The 14286-nt window shown below is 46.5% G+C and overlaps 1 protein-coding gene across 2 annotated transcripts in view; it reads left to right on the top strand.

The window, feature by feature from the left end:
- The first annotated feature begins 253 nt into the window (after positions 1 to 253).
- The window catches only part of SLC36A4 (solute carrier family 36 member 4), a 363728-nt gene continuing 349695 nt past the window's right edge, over positions 254 to 14286 (top strand). Inside the window, exon 1 of one of the 2 annotated variants that reach the window (XM_040340142.1) lies at positions 254 to 419. In XM_040340142.1, coding sequence (XP_040196076.1) covers positions 377 to 419 — 43 coding nt within the window. In that variant the 5' untranslated portion in view covers positions 254 to 376. The remainder of the gene's footprint in view (positions 420 to 14286) is intronic. The other variant, XM_040340141.1, reaches the window with a different exon arrangement.

Here is a 14286-nt window from a genome sequence, read left to right as displayed (position 1 = left end):
TGGCTGGCGCTGGAAGCACTCGGGGCTAGTCATTAAATACTTCGTGGCCGAGACTCGGGGCTTTCAGCGACCCATTCGGGGCTCCAGCCTTCCCAGTCCACCCCTAATGACGCCCCTGGGCAGAAGCGTCCCACACAGCTAGGATTTGTAGGCGGGGACAGCGTAGGGCGGACAAATCGCTGTACTACACAGATTTGAAGGGCGGGGTCACACTCCCACCGGTCTGTCTGGTTCGGTAAAAGAAAAGTGTGGGCGGGGTTGTTTTGGGCTTACACGTGGAGGTGGGTGTGGCGGTAAATGTGCGCAGGCGCGGAGGGGACCCGGTGTATCTAGAGTGCTAACCGGAGAATGTGGCGGTGTTTCCGGCGGAGGAGTGATGAGGTCGCACAGCGGGGACTCACACAGAGGAGGGGACAGAGGTAAGGAGACACCCGGGCTGTCCCGTGTACAATGCCGTTCTCTGTCACTATTCCCCGCCACAGAGACATCACAGGCGCGGCAAGACAGCGCCCTCTCTCGGCTCCTCGTCATATGTCTGTGTGATCCCTGTCACTGACAGCTGTCACCTGTGTGCTTCATAGGACATTCATTTATCCCTCCCCCTGTCATTTGTCACCTCCCACTCTGCACCCCTCCCCATGTCACCTCCCACTCTGCACCCCTCCCCCTGTCATCTGTCACCTCCCACTCTGCACCCCTCCCCCTGTCACCTCCCACACTGCACCCCTCCCCCTGTCATCTGTCACCGCCCACTCTGCACCCCTCCCCCTGTCACCTCCCACTCTGCACCCCTCCCCATGTCATCTGTCACCTCCCACACTGCACCCCTCCCCCTGTCATCTGTCACCTCCCACTCTGCACTCCTCCCCCTGTCATCTGTCCCCTCCCCATGTCACCTCCCACATTGCACCCCTCCCCCTGTCATCTGTCACCTCCCACACTGCACCCCTCCCCCTGTCATCTGTCACCTCCCACACTGCACCCCTCCCCCTGTCATCTGTCCCCTCCCCATGTCTTCTGTCACCTGCCACACTGCACCCCTCCCCATGTAATCTCCCACTCTGCACCCCTCCCCCTGTCATCTGTCACCTCCCACACTGCACCCCTCCCCATGTCATCTGTCACCTCCCACTCTGCACCCCTCCCCCTGTCATCTGTTACCGCCCACTCTGCACCCCTCCCCCTGTCATCTGTCACCTCCCACATTGCACCCCTCCCCCTGTCATCTGTCACCTCCCACACTGCACCCCTCCCCATGTCATCTCCCACACTGCACCCCTCCCCCTGTCATCTGTCACCTCCCACATTGCACCCCTCCCCTGTCATCTCCCACTCTGCACCCCTCCCCATGTCATCTGTCACCTCCCACACTGCACACTCCCTTGTCATCTGTCACCTGCCACACTGCACCCCTCCCCATGTAATCTCCCACTCTGCACCCCTCCCCATGTCATCTGTCACCTGCCACACTGCACCCCTCCCCATGTAATCTCCCACTCTGCACCCCTCCCATCTGTCACCTCCCACACTGCACCCCTCCCCCTGTCATCTGTCACCTCCCACACTGCACCCCTCCCCCTGTCATCTGTCACCTCCCACTCTGCACCCCTCCCCATGTCATCTGTCACCTCCCACACTGCACCCCTCCCCCTGTCATCTCCCACACTGCACCCCTCCCCCTGTCATCTGTCACCTCCCACACTGCACCCCCTCCCCTGTCATCTCCCACACTGCACCCCTCCCCCTGTCATCTGTCACCTCCCACACTGCACCCCCTCCCCTGTCACCTGTCACTTCCCACTCTGCATCCCTCCACTGTCACCTCCCACTCTGCACCCTCCCCCTGTCACCTCTCACACTGCACACCTCCCCTGTCATTTGTCACCTCCCCCTGTCACCTCTCACACTGCACACCTCCCCTGTCATTTGTCACCTCCCACACTGCACCTCTCTATTCTGTCATTTGTCATTATTTACAGCACACGTCTTTTCTTCCTGCAGTTCTATGTCACATCCCACTCAGTCCCTGTCTATTCTCCCTGCTGTCATCTGCCATTTATTACACTGCACCTCTCTCTCTCTGCTCTATCATCTGTCATTCTGCACCCATCTCTTCTGTTCTATCCAACATCACACCTGTCTGTGCTCCCTCCTGTCATCCATCATACCACATTTGTCTCTGCTCAGTGCTGTCATCTGTATTTTACCAAACCACACCTTCCTGTCCTCCCTGCCATCATCTGTCATTTCCCATACTGCCCCTGTCTTTGCTCCCTGTGTGCTCTTTCCTATACTACCTGCTGTCATCTTTCATTACTCAGCACTGTGTCAATTCCTCTACTCACTGCTGTCATCTGTCACTGTACACGGCTGTCCCTGTCATCTGTCACTGTACATGGCTGTCCCTGTCATCACTCAGCACTGTGTCTATTCCTCTACTCACTGCTTTCATCTGTCACTCAGCACGGTTGTCCCTGTCATCTGTCACTGTACACGGCTGTCCCTGTCAACTGTCACTGTACACGGCTGTCCCTGTCAACTGTCACTGTACACGGCTGTCCCTGTCATCTGTCACTGTACACGGCTGTCCCTGTCATCTGTCACTGTACACGGCTGTCCCTGTCATCTGTCACTGTACACGGCTGTCCCTGTCATCTGTCACTGTACACGGCTGTCCCTGTCATCTGTCACTGTACACGGCTGTCCCTGTCATCTGTCACTGTACACGGCTGTCCCTGTCATCTGTCACTGTACACGGCTGTCCCTGTCATCTGTCACTGTACACGGCTGTCCCTGTCATCTGTCACTGTACACGGCTGTCCCTGTCATCACTCAGCACTGTGTCTGTTCTTCTTCTCACTGTCACTGTGCACAGATGTCTGTGTCACCTGTCGTTCTACATTTCCATACCGTTCCATTACTATTGGTGCCATCTGTTGTCTTCTTTAGTCCCCTTCACTGCCATCTCTGTCATCTGTACAATAATTCATTGGTGTCCTTGTCATCTCTCACCCTGCTCCTCATAGTTCATTACTGAGTCTGTCATCTGTCACTGTAATCTGTATAATGTCCCTCTACTGTCCCCTTCATTCAGTATTGTGTCTGCTTTCTATCATCTACATATCCCAGACCCCTCCATTCCTTGTCATTTATCGCTCTCTGCCTGTCATCTGTCACTGCTCACTATCATTTGTCTCATCTGTCATTGTACAGTATGCTCCCTGTTATCTGTCATTTGTCACTACATTCTCATGTATTACAGCCCTCAGTTTACACAGCGACTGCGGCTATTACTGTTCTCTTTATGCAGAGCCTGTCATCTGTCTACTGCTCCGGATTTCACTATCATTTATTACAACTGGTTACTGTGACTGTCAGCTGTCACTGCTAGCTAATATTTATATCATATGTCATTGCACCCAATCTCCCCATCTGCCACTATAAGTCACCTATCTGCCGGTCCCTGACTGCTTTTTTGTTTCTATCATTTTACTGTCATCTTTCACTCTTCATTATCATATGTGTCATGTGTCAGTTCACAGTACGGTCTGTGCTATCTGTCACTTATGTCCCCAGAACCTCTTACTCTTCATTTCCAGCCACTGTCACCTGTCATTCTTCACTCTATCACTGTTCACTGCTCCTGTCACTTCATCTTCTCTCCTATCAGTTGTCATTGTTCACTACTCCCGTCACTTCATCTACTGTCCCTGTCAGTTGTCATCGTTCACTGCTCCTGTCATTCATCTACTGTCCCTGTCATCTGTCATTGTTCACTTCTCCCATCACTTCATCTACTGTCCCTGTCAGTTGTCATCGTTCACTGCTCCTGTCATTCATCTACTGTCCTGCTCCCGTCACTTCATCTACTGTCCCTGTCACCTGTCATTGTTCACTTCTCCCATCACTTCATCTACTGTCCCTGTCAGTTGTCATCGTTCACTGCTCCTGTCATTCATCTACTGTCCTGCTCCCGTCACTTCATCTACTGTCCTTGTCATCTGTCATTGTTCACTGCTCCTGTCACTTCATCTACTGTCCCTGTCACCTGTCATTGTTCACTGCTCCTGTCACTTCATCTACTGTCCTTGTCATCTGTCATTGTTCACTGCTCCTGTCACTTCATCTACTGTCCCTGTCACCTGTCATTGTTCACTGCTCCTGTCACTTCATCTACTGTCCCTGTCACCTGTCATTGTTCACTGCTCCTGTCACTTCATCTACTGTCACCTGTCATTGTTCACTGCTCCTGTCACTTCATCTACTGTCCTTTGTCATCTGTCATTGTTCACTGCTCCTGTCACTTCATCTACTGTCCCTGTCACCTGTCATTGTTCACTTCTCTCATCACCTCATCTACTGTAGCTGTCAGTTGTCATCGTTCACTGTTCCCGTCACTTCATTTACTGTCCCTATCATTGTTCACTGCTCCTGTCACTTCATCTACTGTCTCTGTCAGCTGTCATTGTTCACTTCATCTACTGTCTCTGTCAGCTGTCATTGTTCACTGCTTCCGTCACATCATCTACTAATCTTGTCATCTGTCATTGTTCACTGCTATCAGTCTTGTTGTCTACCTGTCAGATGTCATTCTGTTATCCTCCATTTTCCCTGTTCTCTCTTATTGTTTGCTCCTGCTTCCACATACTTATGGCCTGCTGTTCCTGTTCAGTTTTGCTCCAGCCATCCCAGAGCTGTGTGTATAATTAATATATATATTTCTCTCCACCTCTGTCTCCTTCCTGCTGATTCCTCTCTGTGTCCTGCGGGTCCCTCCACCTTCTCCTGGTGATCTCCCGGCTCCTCGCTCTCCTCCCGGCTCCTCGCTCTCCTCCCGGCTCCTCGCTCTTCTCCCGGCTCCTCGCTCTTCTCCCGGCTCCTCGCTCTTCTCCCGGCTCCTCGCTCTCCTCCTGGCTCCTCGCTCTGCTCCCGGCTCCTCGCTCTGCTCCCGGCTCCTCGCTCTGCTCCCGGCTCCTCGCTCTGCTCCCGGCTCCTCGCTCTCCTCCCGGCTCCTCGCTCTCCTCCCGGCTCCTCGCTCTCCTCCCGGCTCCTCGCTCTGCTCCCGGCTCCTCGCTCTCCTCCCGGCTCCTCGCTCTGCTCCCGGCTCCTCGCTCTGCTCCCGGCTCCTCACTCTCCTCCCGGCTCCTCACTCTCCTCCTGAACCGGTAATAAATGGTTTTAGTTTCACGTGTGGGTTCTTCCTCCTGTATGCCTCGGTTGTATTGCATGGAACACAACTAACACCATCTTTATAACATTTTCTATCTCTTCCCTTTTTTTGCTTTGACACTTTTTATAAATTGTTACTTTCAATAAATGGAGGTTATATGTGATCTGTTGAGATTCTGGTCCTCATATTGATAGGCGGCGCGTCTGCTGAAATCACGCTTGTTGGTATTCTTAGTAATGCCTGATGCAGTGACCTAAACCTCAACATTGACAGATGTACGGACCTTAATTCTCAGCTCCGCCCTTCTCTTCAGTCTCACATAGTTGTGTTGTACAGTACAGGCCCCTCCCCTGCTTACTCTCATCTCACTGCACACTGTGAGCTTCGTCCATCCAGGAGACTCATGCCGCGTACACAGGATCATTTTTCGGCATTAAAAAAACGAAGTTTTTCGGCATGTAGAAAAAAAGTTTTTCCAACTTCATCATTAAAACGACGTTGCCCACACACCATCGTTTTTTAAAAGTGCTCTAGCAAAGCGCGGTGACGTACAACACGTACGACGGCGCTCTAAATGGGAAGTTCCATGCGGATGACGCCACCCTTTGGGCTGCTTTAGCTGATTCCGTGTTAGTAAAAGACGATTCGCGCTTTTCTGTCTGTTACAGCGTGATGAATGTGCTTACTCCATTATGAACGCTAGTTTTACCAGAACGAGCGCTCCCATCTCATAACTTGCTTCTGAGCATGCGCAGGTTTTTAACGTCGTTTTAGCCCACACACGGTCATTTTTTACAACCCGAAAAAACGACATAGTTTAAAACGTCCTTAAAAAATGCAGCATGTTCTAAAAAAATTGTTGTTTTTCAGAAGCCGAAAAATAATGTGAAGCCCACACACGATCGTTTTAAATGACATTTTTTTTAAATCAAAGTTTTTTTCATGCCGAAAAATGATCGTGTGTTGGCGGCATAAGGCCCCTTTCACACTGGGGCAGGAGGTGCGGTGGCGGTAAAGCGCCACTATTTTTAGCGGCACTTTACTATCAGAAATTGCGGCGGTATTCAGCCGCTAGCGGTGCGGTTTTACTACCGTAAGCTGTGCTGTGCGGTTGAAGCCGTAAGCTGTCACGGCCGGGTGCCCACAGTTACTATGACAGAGGAGTGGGAGAGGAGCGAGCCTCCGGGTCGGCCGTATTGCTGGACCGTGGGGCAGGTGAGTGTCGGTTTATTAAAGGGTCACTAAAGGAAAATTATTTTTTTGCTGAAATGACTGTTTACAGTGTATAGAGACATAAAAGTTAACTGATTCCTTTTAAAAATGATTAAAAATTGAATTTAATCTATCATATAATGTACCTCTAGTTTCACTTTCGGTTTTAAAGGTACATACATGAAGTTCCAGGTGAGAGGTGAGTCGGGAAGACTCACAGAACAAAAACAAACAAATCCAGGGCAGTGTTTTGTTTTTAAAATGAATCTGATTGGTTCTGAGGAGTTTTAGACACACAGTAATGACAGCTTAGACCACAGTGAAAATCTCCCAGTACCATGGTTATAAGGAAACAGACAACCAGGAAGTGTGGAGATCACAGCAGAATTACAGCTACTTCAAAGCAAAAACGAACAATAAGGACAGTAACCAGTACCGCAGTAAGGTAAAGGAAGCTATTTAAAAAAAAAATTGCTTTAGTGACCCTTTAAGTCAGCAGCTATGCTTTTTGTAGCTGCTGACTAATAATAAACGAAAACACGGGTGGAACTCCGCTTTAATGAGAAGATAAAATTATAGATGCAAATCCAAAATCACCTGACTTTAGGGCATGTCCACCATATATGGTATACTGTGCCTTCTATGCCACACCCCCTAAAACATAGAGGGGAAGTGCCTGGGACATAGGTCGCCACTCTCGCATGTACCATCGCAGCAAAACTTTGTAATTCCCCTCGATCAGTGAGGTATTCATAAATAATAAAAAATAAACCGCGCTAAATGCTACATACAACAAAGTAAATAATAAGTCATTAAAAGAGTGAAACGCACAAAAAAAAAAAACAACAATCGCTGGAAAAAGTCCCCAGTGAAAAAAGTGCTTGTGCTGTTGGGACAGTGTTGAAGGTCTCATACACAGTGCTGTGACTTGCAATATGGATGAAAGATTCCGTGCTCCTTATGTGCTTAAATGGGGTGCCCCCCTAGTAGATGTGCACTCACCCTTGGATTGGAAAAGGTAAGTGAACCAACAATGCACTAGCTTAAAGGAACCAATTTAGAAAATAAAAAACAAACCTTTACAATCCCTTTAACCACTTCATTACTGGGCACTTAAACCCCCTTCGTGCCCAGACCAATTTTCAGCTTTCAGCACTGACGCATTTTGAATGACAATTGCGCGGTCATACAACACTGTACCCATATTATATTTTTATCATTTTTTTTCCCACAAATAGAGCTTTCTTTTGGTGGTATTTGATCATCTCTGCGATTTTTTATTTTTTGCGCTATAAACAAAAAAAGACAGAAAATATGTTTTACTTTTTGTTATAATAATATCCCAATTTTTTTTTTATTTTTTAAAATATTTTTTTCCTCAGTTTAGGCCGAAACGTAATCTTCTACATATTTTTGTAAAAAAAAAAAAAATCGCAATAAGCGTATATTGATTGGTTTGCGCAAAAGTTATAGCGCCTACAAAATAGGGGATAGATTTATGATTTTATTTTTTATTTGTTATTCTTTTACTAGTAATGGCGGCGATCTGCGGGTTTTTTTTGTCAGGCCTGCGATATTGCGGCGGACATATCGGACACTTTTGACAAAATTTTGGGACCATTCACATTTATACAGCGATCAGTGCTATAAAAATGCACTAATTACTGTATAAATGTGACTGGCAGGGAAGGGGTTAACACTAGGGGGCGAGGAAGGGGTTAAATGTATTACCTGGTATGTTCTAACTGTGTGGGGGGAGGGGGGTGACTGGGGGAGGTGACCGATGCTGTGTCCTTATGTACAAGGGACACAGCATCGGTCTCCTCTCTCCCTGACAGGACGTGGAGCTCTGTGTTTACACACAGAGCTCCACGTCCCTGCTGTCACCGCCGATCGCGGGTACCTGGCGGACATCAAGGCCACCATGCACACGCATCGGCTTCTCAGCGGCGCGCGTGGGGAATGTAAACAGCAGGACGTCCACCCGGCACTTGAGAGCCGCGCTGTGGACGTCTTTCGTCTATAGCGCGGCCCTCTAGTGGTTAAGCTTTCATAAAAACAAAAAAACAAACTGGAAGCTGATTGGTTTCTATGCAGAGCTGCACCAGATTTTGCATTGTCCAGTTTTAGTAAATTGACTCCAATGTAATCCAGGAGGTCCCCATGTCTGTGCATTTAACACTGATCTGCATAAATGACAATGTCGGCTTCAGGGTGGATTTGATTTAAATCACTGGCTAGTAAAATAGCTTGAGTTAAATCATAATTTTTAACCACTTCCATACCAGGCACTTACGCAGCTTCCCGCCCAAGCCAATTTTCAGCTTTCAGCACTGTCGCACTTTGAATGGCAATTGCGCGGTCATGCTACACTGTACCCAAACAAATTTGGCGTCCTTTTTTCCCCACAAATAGAGCTTTCTTTTGGTGGTATTTGATCACCTCTGCGATTTATTTATTTATTTATTTATTTATTTATTTTTTGCGCAACAACTTAAAAAAGACTGAAAATATGGAAAAAAAATGACGTTTTTATTTTTTTCTGTTAATTTTTTTGTAAATAAGTTTTCTCTTTCAATTACGGGCACTGATTACGGGCACTGATTATGGCTTTGTTAAAATTTGCTGCCGGATCAAACTATTTCTGGTTTGATAATGTGTTCTATAAGCAGGATACGGGGGTGGCCATGGGGGCTAAGTATGCCCCAAGCCTGGCCAATTTATTTATGGCCAGGTGGGAGGAGGATGTCATCTATTCACAAAATGTACCCCAGGTTGCCCTTTGGGCAAGGTACATTGATGACATCCTCCTCCTGTGGGCTGGTGAACATGAGGACCTCGTTAGTTTCATCAATAATCTCAATTCCAATACTAGAGGGATCGAGTTAAAGTACGAGGCCAGCCAAACTAGTGTCCATTATTTGGATCTGACGATAAGTGTTAGTGATGGTTCCTTTGCCACTTCCACTTATTTTAAGGACACCGACCGTAATGCGTTTATCCCTATCGATAGCTGCCATCATGCCCCTTGGCTCAAAGGAGTCCCTAAGAGTCAATACCTTAGGCTTAGGAGGAACTGCTCGAACCGCCAGGAGTTTTTAAATCAAGCTGGGGTTCTTACAGAGCGTTTCCTAGAAAAGGGTTACACTGAGAGAACCTTAAAAGGTACCCTTGACCAAATCACAGCTATGGATAGAGATGAACTATTACGTGAAAAGGAACATGTTGAAGGAAATCAATATTTTGAGGGTGTGCCTTTCATCACCTCCTATTCCATCCAGCACCGGTCCATTTCACATCTGATTCATAAACATTGGCACATTGCCAGGAGTGACCCGGTGCTGAGGGAAATTTTGCCAACAAAACCGAAGGTGATTTTTAAGGGAGTACAGTCCCTTAGAAATAAGATTTCTGTCAATGTTATTGACCCTCCCCTTAGAAGCATTGGCTTCTTCGACCAGCTTAGGGGCTATTATAAATGTAATAGGTGTCGTGTGTGTACTCTTAGTAGCAACCAGCGAAGATGTGTCACCACATTTATTTCTACAGTCACCCAGAAGGAGTTTAAGATTGTGCCATGCGTTACCTGTGCCTCCATGGGAGTGGTATATTTGGTACAATGCCCTTGCGGGCTACAGTATATAGGCCGCACGAAGAGGTCCTTCCAAATAAGGGTAAACGAACACATCACGAACATTCTAGCAGGTTTTAGGAACCACTCTGTATCTAATCATTATAGACTTAAACATCATAAGGACCCCTCTAATACCTTATTTCTCGGAATCGATAAATTCAAGGCGCACTGGAGGGGTAGTAATTTGGTTAGGGAGATTTCCCAAATGGAAATGGGGTGGATCCATCGGTTGAAATCATACAGTCCCCATGGCCTCAACATTGAAACTGATATAAATGCTTTTATTAACAATGCCTGATGTGAACCTTTGGAAAGGGCCCTATGGGAACAGACGCGAGTTTTTGCATTCTCATTCTTAAAAAATATTTTTTATTTTTACCTGTTCAGGGTTATGTATATATATATATATATTTAATATATTTCTTATATTCAATAGAAAATTTTCACGAGAAGTTCTCTTTTCACTTGTGTGAAAATGGTAATTTCACTTTCACTTTTCATAATGAACACATTTATTTATGTTTAATTTATAGCACTTGCGTTCCTCCCCCCCCCCCCCCCCCCGGGGTATCTCTACCCTTGAGGGTGTGGTGGACACGATTGTATTTTTCACGTTATTAAATTTCCTGACTTTGTTGGGACGTATTAATTATATTAATATTAAGGTTAGTTAGGTTAGGTTAGTGTTTATGTATAAATATAAACACATTTATTCATGATTAAATTTTCTAATAATTGGTTTAGTACACTATTTGGATTATTACCATATAGTTAACATAAAACTAATCAGCACATTTAAAATACACTTTTGTCACTTGAAGTGGTTTGATCCTTTATATGTATAGAAATTTGTTTTTCTATCACATTAAATTAAAAGACACTTAGTTTAATACTTTTAAAATATTATTTGGTGTTAAGATGCAGGCCTTTGGTCTCCCTGGGTTTTGTATTACCATTATGTTAGATCTAACAAGTGGTTTCTAAGTTGCCCACAAGATGGCCACAGTGAGCATTGAGGAGAACTATCCTGTGCCGGATATAAACTTTATGCTTTCTTGGCTTATCTGTGTGCCAACTTCAATTAGATTTTACGGAGGTTCTATAAGTTTTAATCTCTTTACATCATTGCTTCTTGCGGCGAGTGGGAGTTCACTCCGCGGCAACCAGGTATTGATTACATAGATCAATACTCTCTGCTCGAGCCGCGTATGATATGCGCGGTAGTATGGGCAATTTTTCCCTCCACAAAGATGGCGGGGTCTGTTCCTATGGATCGCCCTTTGCATTAAGTTGTCTCACTGCTGCTAGCCCTACTCCCATTGATAACGTCCATTAGTGACGAAACGCGTCTGGGATGCTGCGTCAGTGACGTCACCACGCCAAGGAGGAGGGCTCCTCAAGCCGGCCGGCTTTATTTCTTGTTGCTACACGCTGTTTTTATCCTTACTTATGTAAGTACATTACTATTTTAATAAATAATTTATCCTGCGGTATTACGCTATTGCGTCCCTTTTTATCTCCCGCTATATGTGCTTTGGACCGCTTGATTGCTGCTGTCTTCTGATGGGTTTTAAATGAGGGTGAACCGCAATTTATTTCCACCTAATTGCTGAGCCTGGGATCCTGCTGCTTATCACAAAGCATCCTAACCTAAGTGTCCAGAGGATTGAAAGGCCGTGGCTGGGCTATAGCCAACTGCATTAAAGGCTTGCCGTCTGGTAAGCTGCTTATTCTTATGGTGGAGGATTTGCACTAAACGCATGCATGTCACCTGGTGGTTCGAGGTTTTGATTAATCCTAGTGTCATTTTACCAAGCAACACTAAAGGCTCCACCTGAAATATTTGTTTCTACGGGGATTTCAGCAATTTTCCATCCGTTGACTGACATAGACTTTTAAATTTAATTTAGTTTGGCGCGGCTTTTTTTACCATTTACGGGCACTGATATGGCGGCACTAATGGGCACGATGAGATGGCACTGATGGACATCGATGAGGTAGTACTGACGGGCATAGATGAGGTGGCACTGATTGGCGGTGCTGGTATGCGACACTGATGGGCACACATAGGTGGCACTGATGGGCACACATAGGTGGCACTGATGGGCACTCATAGGCGGCACAGATGGGCGGCACTTATGGGTGGCACTGATGGATAGTTATGGGTGGCACAGATGGGCACTGATAGGTGGGCACTGGGCATGGATTGGCACTGTGGGGTGGCACTGATGGACACTGTGGGGTGGCACTGATGGACACTGGGGTGGCACTGATGGACACTGTGGGGCAGCACTGATTTTGCCAGGTTGCCAGTCAGTGCCCATTTGTGGGCACTGATTGGCATATTTTTTCTTTTTTTGAATGCTTTTTTTTTTTTTTTTTTTTTTTTTTCTAGACTTTATTTTTTTTTTTCACGTTTTTTTTTTTTTTGCCCATCCTGGTGGGCATCCCTGGTGGTCCAGTGTGGCGATCCGAGGGGGGGCTGCGCTGATAAACAATCAGCGCAAACCCCCCCCTGTCTACTCGCGTCTGTCAGACGCGAGTGAGGAAGAGCCATCAACGGCTCTTCCTGTTTACATCGTGATCAGCCATGATTGGACACGGCTGATCACGTGGTAAAGAGTCTCCGCCGGAGGCTCTTTACCGAGATCGGAGATGCAGGGTGTCAGACTGACACCCCACATCACCGATCGCCGCGATGCGTGCCCCCACGGGCGCGCGCGGAATGAAATCCTGCAGGACGTTCTGGAACGTCCTGTCAGGATTTCATAACCACTTCCCGGACGTAAATCGGCTATAGGCCGGGCGGGAAGTGGTTAAAGAGGAACTGTCATCTCTGTCCCACAGCGGCTCCTCCTCTGACCCGCTGTTGCCTCACCGACAGTCTCATTCACTTTAATGGGATAGCTGGTGATGCGGCAGTGACACAACAAGGTGAGGGACGTGGCGGCAGCAGGTGACTGGATGCCCGCTAATAGGCGCTGCCATGATGGATCTGAAATGACAGGTGCTCTTTAAATATAAGGACTCATTCTTGCTGGTAGTTAGAATCTTTAATATTTGCAAACAAAATGAAGGTTTCCTATTTAGAATAATAAGCTGTCAGGTCAGTAAAACAGCGATATCAGAACCGACTCAATCATCCAGTTTGTAGTGTACATAGATTTGCAAAACAATGGGATAAAGGAATATTCCTGAACTTTGTTTTATCTCATGGTTACTGTGACATTGTGTGAATGCATTAATGCAGTGCATGTTATCTTGTAGACCTTGGATTCATTGAATGAGTTTACTAAAAATGTAAATATTGCAGAATATATACGGCCTCAAGCCCTGTACACACGATCGGTTTGTCCGATGAAAACAGACCGATGGAACGTTGTTATCGGACAAACCGATCGTGTGTGGGCCCCATCGGTGAAAAAAAATAGAACCTGTTTTAAAATTTTCCTGTGGATAAAAAACTGATAGAAAAAAACGATCGTCTGTGTGGAAATCCATCGGAGAAAAACCCACGCATGCTCAGAATCAAGCCGACGCATGCTCGGAAGCATTGAACTTCATGTTTCTCAGCACGTCGTAGTGTTTTACGTCACTACGTTGGACGCAATGGGATTTTTGACTGATGGTGTGTAGGAAAGACTGATGAATGTCAGCTTCATCGGATGTCCGAGGAAAAAATCCATCGGATTAGATTCCATCAGATATCCGATCGTGTGTACGAGGCTTCATGCTACATAACTAAGCTCCATTTCATGCTGAAAAAAATAAATTATTCATGTACCTTGTATATAAAACGATCTTTAGATACTCCAAAAGCATTTTATCAAAATAAATTTGATACAATTCCAAAAAATCTTTTTTTAAATCATTGATTTTATATCCACCCTGGTCAGCTTTTATTTATTTGCATTTGGCTTAGTTTTTTAATCTTCTAGCTAGATTCACAAAGAGTTACGCCGGTGTATCAGTAGATACGCTGTCATAACTCTGAATCTGCGCCGTCGTACATTTAAGTGTATTCTCAAATTGAGTTACACTTAAATGCATCTAAGAAACGACGGCCTGCGCCGTCGTATCTTAGCTGTCTAGTTCCGCCGGCCACTAGGGGCGTGTACGCTGATTTACGCCTAGAATGCGTAAATCAGCGAGATACGCCTATTCACGAACGTACGCTTTCCCGTCGCAGTAAAGATACGCCGTTTACGTAAGGCGTTTTCAGGCGTAAAGTTAGTCGAACAAATAGCTGGCCTAGCCAATGTTAAGTATG

This window comes from Rana temporaria, chromosome 2 (genome assembly GCF_905171775.1).
Source record: "Rana temporaria chromosome 2, aRanTem1.1, whole genome shotgun sequence".
In the NCBI taxonomy this organism is placed as follows: domain Eukaryota; kingdom Metazoa; phylum Chordata; class Amphibia; order Anura; family Ranidae; genus Rana; species Rana temporaria.
The sequence above is the reverse complement of the archived record's forward strand: the minus strand, read 5'-3'. Positions and strand labels throughout refer to the sequence as shown.